This window comes from Ranitomeya imitator, chromosome 3, assembly GCF_032444005.1.
Source record: "Ranitomeya imitator isolate aRanImi1 chromosome 3, aRanImi1.pri, whole genome shotgun sequence".
In the NCBI taxonomy this organism is placed as follows: domain Eukaryota; kingdom Metazoa; phylum Chordata; class Amphibia; order Anura; family Dendrobatidae; genus Ranitomeya; species Ranitomeya imitator.
Genome location: NC_091284.1, coordinates 419,692,928 through 419,713,175, shown reverse-complemented (window position 1 = coordinate 419,713,175; position 20,248 = coordinate 419,692,928). Strand labels below are relative to the sequence as shown.

The 20,248-nt window shown below is 43.5% G+C and overlaps 1 protein-coding gene across 2 annotated transcripts in view; it reads right to left on the bottom strand.

Moving 5' to 3' along the window:
• Positions 1-1,612: 1,612 nt before the first annotated feature.
• The window catches only part of MED13 (mediator complex subunit 13), a 154,180-nt gene continuing 135,544 nt past the window's right edge, over positions 1,613-20,248 (bottom strand). For both annotated transcript variants that reach the window (XM_069757207.1, XM_069757208.1), the window contains exons 27-30: positions 19,999-20,147; positions 19,464-19,637; positions 17,806-17,906; positions 1,613-3,386 (exon numbers count right to left, since the gene is read on the bottom strand). In XM_069757207.1, coding sequence (XP_069613308.1) covers positions 3,254-3,386; positions 17,806-17,906; positions 19,464-19,637; positions 19,999-20,147 — 557 coding nt within the window. In that variant the 3' untranslated portion in view covers positions 1,613-3,253. The remainder of the gene's footprint in view (positions 3,387-17,805; positions 17,907-19,463; positions 19,638-19,998; positions 20,148-20,248) is intronic.

The window sequence follows — 20,248 nt, the reverse complement described above, 5'->3', positions numbered from 1 at the left end:
ATCGCAACAAGACCCGCGTGAACAACGCTGGTCTTTATTAACTGGGTCCTTTGAGTACTAATGATCAGAATTCCACAATTGGACTGCCAACCTACGAAGCTATAAAGGGATCAGTATAATACATGGAGAATTATTTTATTTTTGATGCATTTCTTCCAGATTATTCTTAACTATATGCTTTGCATTTTTCAGAAATGATCCGTTTGGAGGAATATATGAACAAAGCAAAGATCTTTTATTCTGACCCTCAAAGATTTTGCAGACAATTTTATGGAATTTGACAGATCCCATTATAAGTAGCTGGGATCCAGATCAATAAAGATAATTCAAACTTGATCCTGGATATGATGGGGGTGCCAGCAGACTGCAGTAAGGCCCTAAAATTCAAAGTACGGTAGATTATGTCCCTACACACTAATTCATGGAAATGAGAACATTTATTGATACACATTCCTCGATTGATATAAAGGTGATTCTCTTTTTCAATGCATCGCAGCACCATGTAGCTATAAGAATGGGGTAATTGTGCAAAGGGCGCCTATAATCGGTGGGCACAAATGTCTAGGGCACATCTGACCATCTACTGAACTTCTGTTCGCTCTAGGGATTGAAATGATGCTGTAGTTTCTGTAATTGTGAGGTGAGTTGTGAGGCCTCTCTGACCTTTCCGGCGCCTGCGCACTGCAGTACTTTGTTCTGCCCTCAACAGGGCAGACAAAGTACGCCTGTGCCGGAGCCGTGGCTGAAGATCAGAAGAGGACGTCTTGGAATGAAGATGGGAGGCGCCGCAGCGGACCAGAGACGCCCATCCGACCGGACCAGCAGCGGGACCACCCCTGGGTGAGTATAATATAATCTTTTTCTCCTCTTTCAGGTAACATCGGGGGCTTATCTACAGCATTACAGAATGCTGTAGATAAGCCCCTGATGCCGGTGGGCTTACCTCACCCGCGATTTTCGGGGTGACAGGTTCCCTTTAAGGAATTTAGAGTGTGATGGTAATGTCTGTAAAGCACTGCGGGATATGATGGAGCTATACAAGTAAAATAAGTTCTCTCACTTGGGAATAGCGATCTTACCACGCTTGGCGTTCATGCATCCAGACTGTTTTGAAGCTTGATGTAGTCTTAACATCACTACTATTAGTATATATCGAGTGACAGATCTGGAGTAGCATTTAGGCTTCCATTAGAAATGAAAATCAGAAAGCCAATATGAACAGCCCTAGTATCGCTCCCATAAGGTTAAGCCCAGACATCACCCACTGACTTTGATGTTAATACAATAATATTCATGGCTATGACACTCAGAGGATCTGACCAATATCATAATTAGATATAGCCAGAGAAAACGAAAAGCAAAGTGTACAGATCCTCTAGGATAACATGCAGCGCCATAATCAGGGCTGAGGAGTTAGAGCCCATTTTGGTGGAGTCAGCGTCATGGAAATTGAGGAGCAGGAGGTTTGGCTTACCGACTCCACAGCCCCGATAATGCCAGATTGGACTGGACTATTACTGTAAAAATACCCCAAGAGCATTTTACCCCTCTAACGTCTCCGGTCGTCCAGGTATAGTGGCCAGGTAAATAATCACAAGCAAGACATACAAAGTGAATAAAAATATGACTGATTTAATTACAGATTGAAAATTTCCAACACATCAGAAAACATCTTTATCCCACAGAAATCTTAACCAAGTAAGAGAAATGCCAACTTATTTCCTGAGGCATTCAAATTACCTTTAGGAAACAAACAAAAATAAAAATATAGAGATTTCTGAAGTAAAATACTTTTTGATTGCACGGTTTTCAAAGAATGTCTGAAAGCTTTTGTCACCAAGTCTTAAACAAAATTCATCTCTTCTTAAATATTTATTTATATTTATTTATATATATATATATATATATATATATATATCTATGTATATATATACACACACATACGCAAAATGCATACTGGATTCCTCCATGTAACTATATGAGCGTTAAAGGTAAATACTCTGTATTTACAAACTTAAAAAAGTGAGGTTTCTCTGAATACAATTCAATTATTTCCAGGTACTGTGTGAATAGAGGAAGTTTTCAAGATAATACAGATTTTAAAAGCTCAAGATTTCATAAAAGTAAAATTAGGAATCCTATCACCCAACCAGTGTGAGAGTCTATGTACACTGCACCATAACACCACATGTAGAACCCCATGATGACTGCTCCCATTTCCACATGGTGTATGCCAAGCTAGGTATAACATAATAAATGACACAGTCATCAGTTTTACCCATTTGCATTCAATGTTAACCAGCCATCACAAATGGGGGATGGGGGGGAGGGAAAGATAAAAATAAAAATTTTGGGAGGGGGAATAGAAGCTCTTATAAATATAAAGTAATGCTGTTTGTAGCAACAATTCTAATAAAAGCAGTCAAAGCCCTGAACCAAATTAAAAAAAAACAAAAAACCATGTGCACTTTTATTAGTTACTACAAGTAAGTCACCTACAATAATCTGATATATTGCCATTAGGTTTGCTGAGGTGCAATTATAAAAATTCTCTTTAAGACCCGGTACCTTATTTTTCAAATGTATAAACACAGTGTAGATCATTACTGTACATGTACTCTGCTGCTACAGCTTAGCTGTAAATCCCCCACACACAATGGTATGGACATTACCCTTCCTACCCCCCAACCCTACTGTACATCAACAATACAAAGTTTTTAATGTCTCCTTCCCACTTACAAAAAATAATACTCTAAAAGCGACCTACTGCAACTTTTAATTAAGACGAGTACATAGATTCGAAACCAATTGCTTTAAAGCAAGAAGGCAGTATAAACCTTCTAGGAAAAAGGTGTTTATAAAAGAGGTTAAGAAATATAAGACAATTTACACATTAAAAACTTACAATAAATAAGAGATGCAGGCATTTTATGTATATTGATATTAGGTTTTAGAATCCACACAACATCTTTATGATGTTAAAAAGTCAAAGCTGAAACGCCTCGTTGTTAGTGCAGGGCAATCCCCCAGCTTTCTCCAATCACTACGTGCCAGAAGGTGGAGCAGATCCTACAGCAAATACCGAGACTGGAGATGATGAGCAGTGTTCAGTGAGTGTCCGTTCTTGTAAAACATCGCAAGCTTGGGGAAAATGCTGCTGATCGAGAACAGAGTGGCTTCAGAGAAAGCTAAAGGATTTCCCAATCCCGCACAGCAATTAGTATCTTGTTCCTTACAGCTTTTCTGGTGAAAATCACAGCAAATTCATGATGAAGTTATACAACTGGTTCAGCACCACAAAATGAACCGGCAGACACGACCGCCTGTCTTGAGTTGCAGGATCACAGGTTAGCCAAGAAAGGGCGTTATACTGTTCCAAAACAAACCTAGGAGTTTTAAAACAAAAAGACAAAATCAAACATATTGTCAGAGACGTATTCACATTAAACGAGTAATAAAATGTCTATGAATGTCATATAGAGGTGCTTGAAATTTTGTAAACTCTCCAGAACTTAAATTTTCTGAATGATTTGGATCTAAAACTACATCAGATTTTCACACAAGTCCTAAAAGTAGATGAGAACCAAAAAAAAAGTGAACCAAATACACTGTGTGCATAATTATTAGGCAAGTTGTATTTTAGAGGATTACCGTATATACTCGAGTATAAGCCGACCCCCCTAATTTTGCCATAAAACTTAATGACTCGAGTATAAGCCTAGGGTGGCAAATGCAGCAGCTACCGGTAAATGTCAAAAGTAAAAATAGATACCAATAAAAGTAAAATTAATTGAGCAATCAGTAGGTTAAGTGTTTTTGAATATCCATATTGAATCAGGAGCCCCATATTAATGCTCCATAAAGTTTATGATCAGCCCCATAAGATGCTCCATATTAAAGTATGCCCCAAATAATGCTGCACAAAGGTTAATAATGGCCCCATAAGATGCTCCATACAGATACTTGCCCCATACAATGCTCCACAAACGTTAATTATAGCCCCATAAGATGCTCCATAAACATATTTGCCCCATATAGTGCTGCACAAACATTATGGCCCCATAAGATGCTCCATACAGACATTTGCCCCATATAATGCTGCACAAACGTTAATTATGGCCCCATAAGATGCTCCATAAAGATATTTGCCCCATATAGTGCTGCAGAAATGTTGATTATGGCCCCATACAGACACTTGCCCCATATAGTGCTGCACAAACGTTATGGCCCCATAAGATGCTCCATACAGACACTTGCCCCATATAGTGCTGCAGAAATGTTGATTATGGCCCCATACAGACACTTGCCCCATATAGTGCTGCACAAACGGTATGGCCCCATAAGATGCTCCATACAGACACTTGCCCCACCGATCCTAGGATAGGACACAGTGCAGGCCCAGCAGGGCCTGCAGGAGCCGATTGGCGCGATCGATGTCATCGTCGATCGCGCCAATCACAGGGCGCAGCGGCGATCACGCTTTGACCGCTCTGTGCCCTGCAGGTGACCTGGCTGTGACCTGCCTAGGATGGCGCGAACAGATCCGATCCTAGGCAGGTCACAGCCAGGTCACCAGGAAAGCTCTGATTGGTGGGATCGATGTTATGGTCGATCCCACCAATGACAGGTCACAGCAGCAGCATGACCGCTCTGTGACCTGTCTGTGTCACCTGCCTGACCTGTGTATGACCGCTCTGCAGGGTCCTCATTCTAGCTGAGGATTCCTACAGAGCGGTCATACTGCTGGATCTCCTGGCTTGATCTCTCTGCTGAATCTACCTTCTGTGCTGGGTATTGTGGTGCCACAGCAGCCTGTAGCACCACAATCCCTGCTAAAGAAAGAAGACAACTAAACGTAAGTTTTATCCCTGATCCCTGCCCAATCCCCGTTCATCCGTGCCCAATCCCCGTTCATCCACCCCAATCCCCGTTCATCCACCCCAATCCCCCCTTCCCCCTCTTTTTACCCCCTCCACCCCCATTTGTGCCGCCTCCGTGCGCACATTTAGTAGCCGCCGAGCGTTGATTGGTGACGCAGTTCACCGATCAACGCTCGCGCTCGCTTTTTTTCCCTCGCCCCCGTTGCGCCAACTCCGTACACACATTCCGCAGCCGCCAAAGTTTGATAAGTGACGCAGTTCACTTATCAGAGTTTGTGCCTGCCGTTTTCCTTTTTTTTTTTTTTCACCCCCCTTTTGCGCCACCTGACTACAACCGTACGTTTTGATCACTGATCCCTGCCCAATCCCCACATCCACCCCCATCTCCCTTCCCCCTCTTTTTACCCCCCTTTGCACCTCCTTCCGTGCGCCCATTTAACAGCCGCCGAACGTTGATTGGTGACGCAGTTCACCGATCAACGCTCGCTTTTTTTCCCTCACCCCCGTTGCGCCAACTCCGTACACACATTCCGCAGCCGCCAAAGTTTGATAAGTGACGCAGTTCACTTATCAGAGTTTGTGCCTGCCGTTTTCCTTTTTTCACCCCCCTTTTGCGCCACCTGACTACAACCGTACGTTTTGATCACTGATCCCTGCCCAATCCCCACTTCCACCCCCATCTCCCTTCCCCCTCTTTTTACCCCCCTTTGCACCTCCTTCCGTGCGCCCATTTAACAGCCGCCGAGCGTTGATTGGTGACGCAGTTCACCGATCAACTCTCGCGCTCGCTTTTTTCCCTTCAGCCTTTTTGCGCAACCTCCGTACACACATCCCGCAGCCGCCAAACTTTGATAAGTGACGCAGTTCTCTTATCAGAGTTTGTGCCTGCCTTTTTTTTTTTTTTACAGGTTTTTCTTCTCCTTTTAGCATTTTCTTTTCAGATAAGTTTGCACAAATCACTATCCCCCCACACATACACATACAGTTATCAATAAAGTGCACCCAATCACCATATTCACACAAAAATGTCCCGCTCGTCCCGTTCGTCCCAACAGCGCTATTCATTGGAGGAGGCATATGCTTTCCTTGCCTCCGACACTGATAGTGAGGGAGAGGATCCCACTTTTCTTCACTTTTCTGATTCTTCATCCTCTTCCTCCTCCTCCTCATCTTCCTCCTCGGGTCCTGCGGAACCACCACGCAGACGCCCCAGGACAGAAGATGAGGCAGCCCCCACCACTCCTGAACCAGCGCTCCCCACTGCGGAACCCACATGGACCTCGCCCCCCGAAAATTACGAGCCACTGATTCCTGATTTTGTGGCAGAATCAGGAATCAAGTTTGACACCACGGGCCTCACAGAAACAGACTTTTTCAAAGTCTTTTTCTCTGAGGATTTTATTAACCTCATGGTGGAGCAAACTAATTTGTATGCTCGTCAATTTTTGGAGCAAAACCCCGGTACATCATTTTCCAACTGGTCTCCTGTAGACGCAGTTGAAATGATGCAGTTTTGGGGCCTGGTCCTCCACATGGGGATCGGGAAGAAGCCAGAAATGCGGCAATATTGGAGTGTAGATGTTTTATATAACACTCCAGTATTCCGAATGGCCATGGTTCGGAGACGTTTTGAGGCCATCCATAAATTCCTGCATTATTCCGATAATGCACAGTGTCCCGCACGAGATGACCCCAACTTTGACCGTCTGTTCAAAGTTCGGCCGGTCATCGAACACTTCAACAAAAAGTTTTCTGAAGTGTACGTGCCCAAAAGGGACATCTGCGTGGATGAGTCCTTGGTCCATTTTAAGGGGCGGCTCGGATTCCGTCAATACCTGCCCAACAAAAGGGCCAGGTACGGAATCAAACTCTACAAGCTGTGTGAGAGTGCCTCAGGGTACATCCACAGGTTTAGAGTGTATGAAGGGAAGGACAGCAGGATTGAACCCCCTGAGTGTCCTCCTGTCCTGGGAGTGAGTGGGAAGATCGTGTGGGATTTGGTGCACCCACTGCTGGATAAAAGTTATCACCTCTATACTGATAACTTTTATACCAGCATCCCACTCTACAAATCCCTCTCTGCGCGAGGTACCGCAGCCTGCGGTACTGTGCGCAAAAATCAGAGAGGCCTCCCAAAGACGCTACTTCGGCAGATGCTCAGAAAAGGTGAGAGCAAGGCCCAATGTAGCGACCACCTGCTGGTGGTCAAGTACAAGGACAAGAGGGATGTCCTTCTCTTGACCACCATACATGGTGATGGCAGAGCCCTCAGCACTGTACGGGGTACCTCTACACAGGTCTGCAAACCGGACTGTGTACTGGGCTACAACAAAAGCATGGGGGGGGGGTTGATCTCTCTGATCAACTCCTCCAACCATACAGTGCTTTGAGAAAGGCCAAGGTGTGGTACAAAAAGTTGGCCGTCCACATCGTACAAATGGCAATGCTCAACGCTTTCCTGCTGTTACGATGTGCACGCCACACCGATACGTCGTACCTTCAGTTCCAGGAGGTAGTGGTTAAGGCCCTGATATTTGGTACTCCGGAAGGAGAGGGCCCCAGTACTTCCGGAACTGAAGGTGCTCGTATCGTACCAGGCCAGCATTTTCCGGGGGTGGTCCCGCCAACCGGCAGAAAAGGTAAGCCGCAAAAAAGGTGCCGAGTGTGTTACAAAAGGGGAATACGCAAGGACACCATTTATCAATGCGACACCTGCCCCGAAAAACCTGGCCTGTGTATGAAGGATTGCTTCAGATTGTACCACACCTCCATGCACTACTAATTTACTTTACAAGAAAGCGTACATTAGTTCCAAAAAGGGGGCACATCTAGATAAGTTCCTTGGGGGGGTCTAGGTTCCAAAATGATGTCACTTGTGGTTTTTTTTTACTGTTTAGGCACATCAGGGGCTCTGCAAACGGAACATGACGACCGCAGACAATTTCTGCATTCCAAAACGTCACAACTTCCCTTTCGAGCCCCAACGTGTGCCTAAACAGTTTTTTCCCACATATGGCGTACCAGCGTAATCAGGACAATTTGGACAACAACTTTTGATGTCCAATTTCTCCTGTTACCTTTGGGAAAATTAAAAATTGGGGACTAAAATATCATTTTTGTGGGAAAAAATAGGATTTTTTATTTTCACGCCTGGGCATTATAAACTTTAGTGAAGCACGTGGGGGTTCAAATTTCTCACCAAACACCTAGATAAGTTCCTTAGGGGGTACAGTTTCCAAAATGGGGTCACTTGTGGGGGGTTTCTACTGTTTAGTCACATCAGGGGCTCTGCAAATGGAACATGATGCCAGCAGAACATTCCATCAAAGTCTGCATTCCAAAACGTCACTACTTCCCTTTCGAGCCCCAACGTGTGCTCAAACAGTAGTTCCTCCCCACATATGGGGTATCAGGACAAATTGGACAACAACTTTTGGGGTCCAATTTCTCCTGGTACCCTTGGGAAAATTAAAAATTGGGGACTAAAATATCATTTTTGTAGGAAAAAATAGGATTTTTTATTTTCACGCCTGGGCATTATAAACTTTAGTGAAGCACGTGGGGGTTCAAAATTCTCACCACACAACTAGATAAGTTCCTTAGAGGGTCTAGTTTCCAAAATGGGGTCACTTGTGGGGGGTTTCCACTGTTTAGGCACATCATGGGCTCTCCAAACGCGACATGGCGTCTGATCTCAATTCCAGCCAAATTTAGCTTGAAAAAGTCAAACGGCGCTCCTTTCCTTCTGAGCCCTGCCATGCGCCCAAACAGTGGTTCCCCCCAAATATGGGGTATCAGCGTACTCAGGACAAATTGGACAACAACTTTTGGGGTCCAATTTCTCCTTTTACCCTTGAGAAAATAAAAAATTGGGGACTAAACGATCATGTTTGTGGAAAAAATAGGAATTTTTTTTTTCACGCCCGGGCGTTATAAACTTTCGTGAAGCACTTGGGGGATAAAAGTGCTCATGACACATCTAGATAAGTTCCTTAGGGGGTCTAGTTTCCAAAATGGGGTCATTTGTGGGGGGTTTCCACTGTTTAGGCACATCAGGGGGTCACCAAACGCGACATGGCGTCCGATCTCAATTCCAGCCAAATTTAGCTTGAAAAAGTCAAACGGCGCTCCTTTCCTTCTGAGCCCTGCCATGCGCCCAAAAAGTGGTTCCCCCTCACATGTGGGGTATCAGCGTACTCAGGATAAATTGGACAACTTTTGAGGTCCATTTTCTCTTTTTACCCTTGGGAAATTAAAAAGATTATTGCTGAAAGATCATTTTGGTGACTAAAAAGTAAAATGTTAATTTTTTCCTTCCATGTTGCTTCTGCTGCTGTGAATCACCTGAAGGGTTAATAAACTTCTTGAATGTGGTTTTGAGCACCTTGAGGGGTGCAGTTTTTAGAATGGTGTCGCTTTTGGGTATTTTCTGCCATATAGACCCTTCAAAATGACTTCAAATGTGAGGTGGTCCCTAAAAAAAATGGTTTTGTAAATTTGGTTGTAAAAATGAGAAATTGCTGGTCAAATTTTAACCCTTATAACTTCCTTGAAAAAAAAAAAGTTTGTTTCAAAAATTGTGCTGATGTAAAGTAGACATGTGGGAAATGTTATTTATTAACTATATTGTGTCACATAACTCTCTGGTTTAACAGAATAAAAATTCAAAGTTGGAAAATTGTGAAATTTTCAAAATTTTCGCCAAATTTCCGTTTTTTTCACAAATAAACGCAAGTTATATCGAAGAAATTTTAGTACTATCATGAAGTACAATATGTTACAAGAAAAAATCTCAGAATCGCTAAGATCCGTTGAAGCGTTTCGGAGTTATAACCTCATAAAGGGACAGTGGTCAGAATTGTAAAAATTGGCCTGGTCATTGACGTGCAAACCACCCTTGGGGGTAAAGGGGTTAAAAAAAAATAAAAAAAATCACATGCCTCTCAGTCGCTCAGGCCCCCGATACTTTCAATATTCACCTGACTTCGTTCCAGCGCCGCTCCATCTTCAGCATCTTCTGCACTGACGTTCAGGCAGAGGGCGCGCACTAACCACGTCACTGCGCCCTCTGACCTGAGCGTCACTGCAGAAGACGCTGAAGACGGAGCGGTACCCGGAACGAGGAGAGGTGAATATCGCGCAGCGCTCCCCCTCCCCATTATACTCACCTGCTCCTTGTACTGTGCAGTTCATGCTTCCCGGCGCCACAGCTTCTTCCTGTACTGAGCGGTCACCGTTACCGCTCATTACAGTAATGAATATGCGGCTCCACCCCTATGGGAGGTGGAGCAGCATATTCATTACTGTAATGAGCGGTACCATGTGACCGCTCAGTACAGGAAGAAGCTGGGGAAGCCAAGGACCGCGCCAGGAGCAGGTAAGTATAATTAGACAGCCCCCGCTCACCCTCCCTTGCCGACCCCTGGGTATGATTCGAGTATAAGCCGAGAGGGGGATATTCAGCCCAAAAAAATGGGCTGAAAATCTCAGCTTATACTCGAGTATATACGGTATTTTTATTATTGATTAACAACTATGTTCTCAATCAACCCAAAAGACTCAAACATCAAAGCTTAATATTTTTGGAAGTTGGAGTGGGGTTTTTTTTTTTTTTTTTTTAGATTTGGCGATCTTAGGAGGATATCTGTTTGTGCAGGTAACTATTACTGTGCAGACAGGGCCGGACTGGCCATTGGGCATTTCTGACAAATGCCAGAAGGGCCGGTCCCTGTAGTGGGCCGCTCGATCTGTCGCCCCCTTCACGCTGTCAGCCGGCTTTCTGTTTTCTGCAGCCAGCACACTAGGCAGCATCAGCTTGCCTTGTGCACAGGATCGCGCTGCACTTCTAAAATTACTGCGGCCGCAACACTAGACAGGATGAAGTTGATGGCTGCGGTCTGATGGTCTGAACACCAGATGTCATGAGGTAACAGACACATGGCAGGGGCAGGGGGGGAGGCGCGCTCTGCTCTTCTGTGCTGCTGAGACACTGCCACTTACTGCAGCCTGGGGTCAGGAGTCAGAACATCAGACGCTCACTTCCAGCGAGGCGGCAAGGACAGAAAGGATTTACAAGCTGCTGATAACCTTACCCTGAGTGCATGGAGCAAAAGCACAGAAAGCCTGGAGTTGCACCTGGAACTAGCCAAGAGGCAAGCTCTAATAGAATTAAGAAAAAAAAGCTGTGTCCACTCGTCATCCCTCAAAAAATCACCACTCCTTTGGTGAACTATACTCCCAGCATGCTATAGGGAGCTGCTCTACATGCTGGGAGTTATAGTTCTCAAAAGCAGGGAAAAGGCTATTTTCCACACGTAGTTTTGATGGCTACGGATTTTTCCGCAGCAGATTTCAGAAATCCGCAGGTAAAAGGCACTGCGTTTTACCTGCGGATTTATTGCAGTTTTTGTGCGGATGCCAACTGCAGATTTACACCTGCGGATTCCTATTGAGGAGCAGGTGTAAACAGCTGCGGAATCCGCACAAAGAATTGACATGCTGCGGAACAAACAACGCTACGTCTCCGCGTATTTTTTTCCGCAGCATGTGCACTGCAGATTTGGTTTTTCATAGGTTTACATGATACTGTAAACGCATGGAAAGCTGCTGCGGACCCGCAGCTGCGGATCCAACGTGTGCACATAGCCCAATAGTCAACCATGGGACATAGATGGCATCTGTGGGATCTTAAAGGAAATTTGATGGCTGAGGGTATGTTTCCACTTGGCGGATTTGCCTTGGATTTGATGCAGTGTTCTATCCGCAGTGGCCAATGTTACAGCATAGTGGATGGGATTTTATGAAATCTCATCTCCACTAAGCGTGCACTGACAACTCAGCAACGTCATCCCAGGTCCTTCGCTCAATGCATCCCTGGGAACGGAAGGCGCCGCGTGCACCGCTGAGAGGTGGGAGGACTCCGGGGGCCATCCGAAGGTAAGTATATCACTATTTTTTATTTTAATTCTTTTTTCTTTTTATGGGGATATGGTGCCCAGTCCGTGGAGGAGAGTCTCCTCTCCTCCACCCTGGGTACCAACCGCACATGATCCGCTTACTTCCCACGTGGTGGGCATAGCCCCAAGCGGAAAGTAAACGGATCAATGCATTCCTATGTGTGCAGAATCCCTGTGATTCCTCAAAATAATGAACATGCTGCATTTTTTTCCGGAATGCGTTTCCGCTCCGGAAAAAAACGCTGCATGTGCACAAAAAATGCGGATTGCATTCTAATTAATAGGATGCTTAAAGGGAACCTGTCACCCCGAAAATCGCGGGTGAGGTAATCCCACCGGCATCAGGGGCTTATCTGCAGCATTCTGTAATGCTGTAGATAAGCCCCCGATGTTACCTGAAAAAGGAGAAAAAGACGTTAGATTATACTCACCCAGGGGCGGTCCCGCTGCTGGTCAGGTCAGATGGGCTCCGGCACCTCCTCTCTTCTTTCCATGACGTCCTCTTCTGATCTTCAGTCACGGCTCCGGCGCAGGCGTACTTTGCGCTGCCCTCTTGAAGGCAGAGGATAGTACTGCAGTGCGCAAGCGCCGGAAAGGTCAGAGGCCCGGCGCCTGTGCACTGCAGTACTTTGTCTGCCCTCAACAGGGCAGAGCAAAGTACGCCTGCGCCGGAGCCGTGGCTGAAGATCAGAAGAGGACGTCATGGAAAGAAGATGGGAGGCGCCGCAGTGGACCGGAGACGCCCATCCGACCTGACCAGCAGCGGGACCGCCCCTGGGTGAGTATAATCTAACGTCTTTTTCTCCTTTTTCAGGTAACATCGGGGGCTTATCTACAGCATTACAGAATGCTGTAGATAAGCCCCTGATGATGGTGGGATTACCTCACCCGCGATTTTCGGGGTGACAGGTTCCCTTTAATGTAAGCGTTTTTTTCGCGTTATATATACACGTGAAAAAAAAAACGCAAAAAATGCTGAATGTGTGCACATAGCCTTAGTGTGTAACCACCATACGACAAGTGGGCCTGTGTACCTTCAAATGCCAGGGCTGAATTTCTGTCCCAGTCCGGCCCTGTGTGCAGAATTATTAGGCAACTTAATAAAAACCAAATATATTCCCATCTCACTTGTTTATTTTCATCAGGTAAACAATATAACTGCACAAGATTTAAAAAACATTTCTGACATGCAAGAACAAAACCCCCAAAAATTAGTGACCTTTCTTTATGATGACACTCAACTTTACTATCAACATTGCCTGCAGCAGCCACCACAGCCTCCCAGACACTGTTCCGAGAGGTGTACTGTTTTCCCTCCCTGTAGATCTCACATTTTATGAGGGACCACGGGTTCTCTATGGGGTTCAGATCAGGTGAACAAGTGGGCAATGTATCATACAATTATTAGGTTCTGTAGAAAGACTTAGATCTGGGGATTTATTATGATTGAATATAGGCCTTACTATGTTACTATGTTATTTTTTCTTCTTTGAGACCTTTACTGGCCAGCCCCGGTGGAGGAGTAGTTGGAGGCATGTGATGGAGCATTGTCCTGCATGAAAATCACGTTTTTCTTGAACGATACCGACTTCTTCCTGTACCACTGCTTGAAGAAGTTGTCTTCCAGAAACTGGCAGTAGGTCTGGGAGTTGAGCTTCACTCCATCCTCAACCCAAAAAGGTCCAACAAGTTCATCTTTAATGATACCAGCCCATACCAGTACCCCACCTCCATCTTACTGGCGTCTGAGTCGAAGTGGAGCTCTCTGCCCTTTACTGATCCAGCCTCTAGCCCATCAAGAGTCACTCATTTCATCAGTTCATAAAACCTTTGAAAAGTCAGTCTTAAGATATTTCTTGGCCCAGTCTTGATGTTTTATCTTAAGTTTCTTGTTCAAAGTTGGTCATTTTTCAGCGTTCCTCACCTTGGCCATGTCCCTGAGTATCGCACACCTTGTGCTTTTTGTTACTCCAGTAACGTTGCAGCTCTGAAATATGGCAAAACTGGTGGCAAATGGCATCTTGGCAGCTTCACGCTTGATTTTCCTCAATTCATGGGCAGTTATTTTGCACCTTTTTTGCCCAACACGCTTCTTGCGACCCTGTTGGCTATTTGCCATGAAACGCTTGATTGTTCGGTGATCACGCTTCAAAAGTTTGGCAATTTCAAGACTGCTGCATCCCTCTGCAAGACATCTCACAATTTTGGACTTTTCAGAGCCCGTCAAATCTCTCTCTTCAGACCCATTTTGCCAAAGGAAAGGAAGTTGTCTAATAATTAAGCACACCTTATATAGGGTTTTGATGTCATTAGACAACACCCCTCCTAATTACAGAGATGCACATCACCTGATTTACTTAACTGGTAGTTGGCTCTCAAGCCCTTGGAGTAGGACAACATGTATGAAAAGTATCATGTGATAAAAATACAACTTGCCTAACAATTCTGCACAGTGTATTTGTCTTTTATTTTTTTAAATTGAGAAAAATTATTCAATAATACATGCCTGAGTGACAAAAATAAGTCAACCTTTGTTTTAAGTATCTTGTGTAAAGCTCCTTGTGCAGCAATAACTGCAGTTATACATGTCCAATAATTACTGATTAATCCCAAACATCAGTTTGCAGGAATTTTAGTCCACCCCTCAGTACAAAACTGTTTCGCCACTTATGTAGAAGAGGACGTCATCTTGTGAAGATGGAGGCGCTGGACCGGACCGTGGCGCCCGTCGGGCCGGACCGCAGGGGGCTGCCCCTGGGCGAGTGTGGTCTGGCCTGTTATTCTCGTCTTTCGGGTTGCATTGGGGGCTGGTCTGCGGCGTTCCAGGGTGCTGTGGATGGGCCCCTGATGCCGGTGGCCTTGGTTTGTAGGCCATTTTTGGGGTGACAGATTCCCTTTAACTTTGCATTTTGTGAATTGCTAAAAGTAAGCTACTAACCCTTTAACAGCTGTCTTTGTATACATGTGCATACAGGGATAGCGGTCAGTCACTGATAATTTCTGTCCAGTGAGCGATCCTATTACATGGAGCATAGGATTAATTGCTGAAAACACAGGTTATACTGATTGTTTCCTCCATATATTATTCTACTCTGCTCCGCCTGCATATTGGACGGCATTTTCATGACCGATTCCTTAAAACGAAAATTGCGCCTTTAAAAAAATGAAACTTATAGAAACAATCATTTAATTAATGGTTCCAAGGAGAATAAATCATTGAATAATATCATAGGAAACAGATGAGAAGACCTGCAGATTTCACACTTGAAATGCGTGGGGTCATGTGCAGATTATGAAGCGTTTCACTCCATTTTGTTACAAAATCTGAAGCCGTTCTGTTGTCACAGAACATGTATGTCTAGTCTTTGCATGGGCAGAAAATCCTACAGGTATTACAATGGCGGCATATGAATGAGCTTTCCTGAATTCTCAGTAGACATGCTTGAATTACACAGGGTGACATGGTCAGGAAGACCTCCACATTTCTGTGATGGGATCCACTGAAGTTTTTGCTGTGGATTTCTGTACAGATTTCTTGCTGTGACATTTTTTGTGTGGATTTTCATGCAAATTTCTTTGTGAAAGTCTAACTGAAAGTTTCATAGAAACATGCCCAACAGGTTTCATGTGAAAACTTGCATTCCACTCTGTCTCCTAAGCAGACCTATTCAGAACGAATTTTTCTGCAACAGTGTGGGGCACTTTTACGTATATAGTCAAGCTGCTCGTCAGCACATTTTTGGGTATTATTTTTGGTTATTTCATGATTTTTAGCTCATTGTGAGATTACAATTTTATCCCATTCCCTAACTTTTAAAGGGTATCTGTAATTGCAAGCAGTTTTTCGGAATAAGCTGTTCTGTGTGTACATGAAGAATAGCACTATTTCTGGAATCCTGCATTTTTCCTTTCTGCAGATATTCTGTTAATTTGCAATTGACCCTAAGTCGGTGGGAGAAGACCAGCCGCTATGATAGGGCAGCACGGTGGCGCAGTGGTGAGAACTGCAGCCTTGCAGCGATGGAGTCCTGGGTTCTAATCCCACCCAGGACAACATCTGCAAAGAGTTTGTATGTTCTCTCCGCGTTTGCGTGGGTTTCCTCCGGGTACTCCGGTTTCCTCCCACATTCCAAAGACATACTGATAGGGATTTTAGAATGTGGGGACAGCGACGATAATGTGTGAAAACTGTAAAGCGCTGCGGAATACGTTAGCACTATATAAAAATAAAGATTATTATTATTATTATGTTGATGGGTTGTCTCCATGAGCTGCTCAGGTCTTTCCATAGCATTCCTACAGGATTAAGGTCAGGACTTGGACATTACAAAATTGTATTTTTCTTTAAAATAGAGTCTGTCAGCAGGTGTTTGCTATGTAATTTGAGGATAGCATGAGATCGGGTTTAAAACACCGAATTTAATAATGTGTCATTTATTAACCTCTTAAGAACCAGGAGTATTTCTGCTCTTGCATGTCCATTTTTTGCTCCCATTCTTCTAGGAGACGTACCTGTTATTTTTCTGTCAATATGGCCACGTGAGGGGCTTGTTTTTTGCGAGTCGAGTTGTACTTTTGAACGGAACCATTCATTTTACCATATTGTGTACTGGAAACCGGGGGAAAAAAATCAAAGTGCAATGAAATTGCATTAAAAAAATGCAATCCCACAATTTTTATTTTTTTTTGGCATGTTCTGCACCCAGTAAACTAAGTGATATACCATTGGACTCGGGGTCTCATTGCCCACATCATGTTGCTCTCAAATAAGGTAGCAAAAACCTGCTGACATTCCCTTTAACCATTCTTTTGTTCAACCAATTGTGTGATTTGGATTATTGGCTTGCTGCAGGCTCTACATTCTCAAGATGCAGCAACAGAGTAAAACCATGATACTACCGTCACGAATCACAGATCATACCAGTTTTTATGCTGGAATTTGTTTGTTTTTCTTTCTCCAAAAAAACACAACATACATAGTAACATAGTAACATAGTTAGTAAGGCCGAAAAAAGACATTTGTCCATCCAGTTCAGCCTATATTCCATCATAATAAATCCCCAGATCTACGTCCTTCTACAGAACCTAATTGTATGATACAATATTGTTCTGCTCTTAACACTTAACATTTAAACTAAAAGGCTTTATTTTGGTCTCATCCTTCCCAAAAATACTGTTCCAATAGCCTTCTGGCTATCCAAGATGGTCTTTAGCAAACTGCATACGGGCAGCAATGTTCCTTTTGGATACAAGTGGCTTTCTCCTTGCAATCCTGCCATGCACACCATTATTGTTCAGTGTCCTCCTGGAGGTGGTTTCAGACATTAACAATAGCTAATGTGAGAGGCCTTTAGTTGCTTATAGGCTACCTTGGGTTTCTTTGTAATCTCTCGGACTATTATATGATCTTGGAGTGATCATTGTTGATCAAACATTCCTGTGGATGGTATTATTGGTCTTGAATTTCATGCCTTTCTACAAAAACTGACTGGATTGGTGGAGTCCAAACTCTGTAGGAGTGTCATGGCACAGACATGTTTTGATACAAATCAGGTCGTAGAAGTTTACAAAACCATTCCTACAAACATGTAAATGTGTTTTTCTAAGATCAAATTTTCATAGAAAAGAAATCAGGTTGCACACTCAGGCATGATTTTCAAATGGATGGGATGAGAACACCAGACTCTAATTTCACGTTCAAATTCTGCTAATCATAAATTTATGTACTTTTTGCCACTCACAGGCATGCCTTTGGATCATTTTCCTTATCAAAAAAAAAAAATCACAATCTAATAGGTTTTACTAATTTGTTTGATTTTGTCCTTTATCTATTTTGCAGACTTGTGTGAAATTCTGATGTTATTTTAGGTCACATCTATGCATAAACTAGAAAACTTCTTCAAGCATCACGGCATATCCCCAAATCTCAACTATAACAGGTATAACAATGCACAGAGCCAGTTCCATACCTGAGGACATCTGAAGTCTGATTTGAATCCAGTGGGTGTGAGTGTTTGCTGTGCAGCAACTCATCTGATTGCACTGAAGGCACATGAAGGTGCAGAGAGGCCTAAAACCCAAAAGCACAATGTTCACCATTTATTTCTATATTATTAATAATTATACATTTTATTTCTATAGCGCCAACATATTCCGCAGCACTTTACATTTTAGAGCGGATGTGTACTGACAATAGACACTACAGCATAACAACACACACATAGATCAACAGATACCAAGAGGAGTGAAGGCCCTGCTGCAAGCTTACAAAGACATTGTGTACAAAGAAATGCATAAAACGCTTAAAACTATGGGGATTGGGGATTAATCGTATTAACCTGGGTAATGCATTCCCAAAAATTGGTGCAGCACGTGAAAAAAAATCTTGTAGACGGGAGTGGGAGGTTCTGATTATTGAGGATATTAACCTCAGGTCATTAGCAGAACGGAGGGCACGGGTAGGGTGGTAGACTGAGACCAGGGAGGAGATGTGGGGTGGTGCTGAGCCATGGACTGTTTTGTGGGTGACAGTGATAAGTTTGTACTGGATTCCGGAGTGGAAGGGTAACCAGTGTAATGACTGGCACAAGGTAGAGGCATCGGTGTAACGATTGGTGAGAAATATGATCCTGGCTGCGGCATTCAGGACAGATTGGAGCGGGGAGAGTTTGGCAAGAGGGAGGCCGATTAGTAGAGAGTTACAATAGTCCAGACGAGAATGAATAAGAGAAACCGTAAGTGTTTTTGCAGAGTCAAAAGAAAGAAAAGGTTGAATTCTAGAAATATTAAGCAGAATACGCAAAACAAAAACAGCAAGACTTTCCAAGCAGGTGTTGAGAAAGAGGCATGCATCCATTTCTTTGGCGTATGAATCTATATTCAATGTAAGTCTATATAATGGCATGGTTTGGGGCATATGTCAAGCAATACTTTTGAGGCTCAGACTGCAATGACATGTTCAATTTTATGAGCCAAAAATAGAAGTGTATGCAAAAGAAGAAGAAAGAAATGCTAAAAAGACCGAAGGAGAAAGAAAAAAACTTATTCAAGAGCAAAGAAGTAAAATGTGACATCGCAGACAGTGATAATTTGAGGCATCTCCATACGAGTACAGGAGCTGCTCAGAATTTTAGAATATTGAAAGAAGCAAAGTTACGTTAACTGGAAATTTACGGATTTCACATTCCAACATTTACAGTCATTTTAGTCAGGAAGGATAGATATATTACACATACAATATATATACATATGTCAAGGAGTTGTGCAGGCTTGGGAACAAACTCTACAGTCACTAAGTGACTGCAGAATCGGGCCAGCATGCGGTGGGCAAACCATCATGATTCCAGTAAGCAATCATGAGCCTGCATCTATGCGATTTGCATACTTGCATTCACTTTTACTGAGAGAAGCCAAACCAGTCTAATCGGCACATGACCGCACGTACACAGATCGCTTACATGTGATCACATGGCCGCCTGCTCACACTGGGAATGGAAGGGAATCATGACTGCTTGCACAGTGCACACTGTCACGATTCAGCAGTCTGCGTGACTGCAGACTTTTGTCCAAATCCTCAACAACTTCCTTCATGGATATGTACAATATCACCAATTTGACAGTCATTTACCTTAAGAAACAGTGGGCACTGATTTTGTGCTTGAGGACATGCTGACCAAAACCAGTCAGGCAATGGACCAGCTTTGGCAGTTGAAACAAAGTAACCTAGCGCCAAGGGTTGTTGTAAAATGTTGGTCACTTCATCATGAGATTCTGTAGACAGTAGTCGATCAGTTCCCTGACCCTAAAAAAAAAAATATATATAGAAATTATACATGAAGATAGTGAAAATTGTTGCTAAAGGAGTTACCAAAAATGACCTAGCGGTGTCATAGCATGACGTGTGACATTACAGAGGAGCAACGTTATGTTCTACAGTGATGTATATAGTGCCTTCATCCTTACCACCATTATCACAGCTCCTTGACAGGCTCTTTAATAGCCAGATGATAGGAAGTTTTTTGCTGTTCAGAATTAGTTGTCTGGTTGGTGTAATCAATATTATGCTGATATACTAATTACTAACTGGTAATAGGAAAAATTAATATTGTCCGTTTTAGAATTAACACAAAATATTTATTACAACAATGCAAATGATTATTCACCTTGCCAACATCACCTCCATGGGGGTAATGAGATCCAGGAGAATGGCCTGGGGATCCACTGGGAGATGCAGGAAAAATGTTTATAAGATCTGGATCCAAGTCTTCGGGTGTATCAAGCACATCAAAAATTCCCATGCCATCTGATCCATCTGTAGTAGGGAATGATAGGGGGATAAAAACAAAAATGAGCCTTGGTCACAATACAAGACAAACAGGAGGTAAGAAAATTTCAGAGCTTTGTAAAATCCAG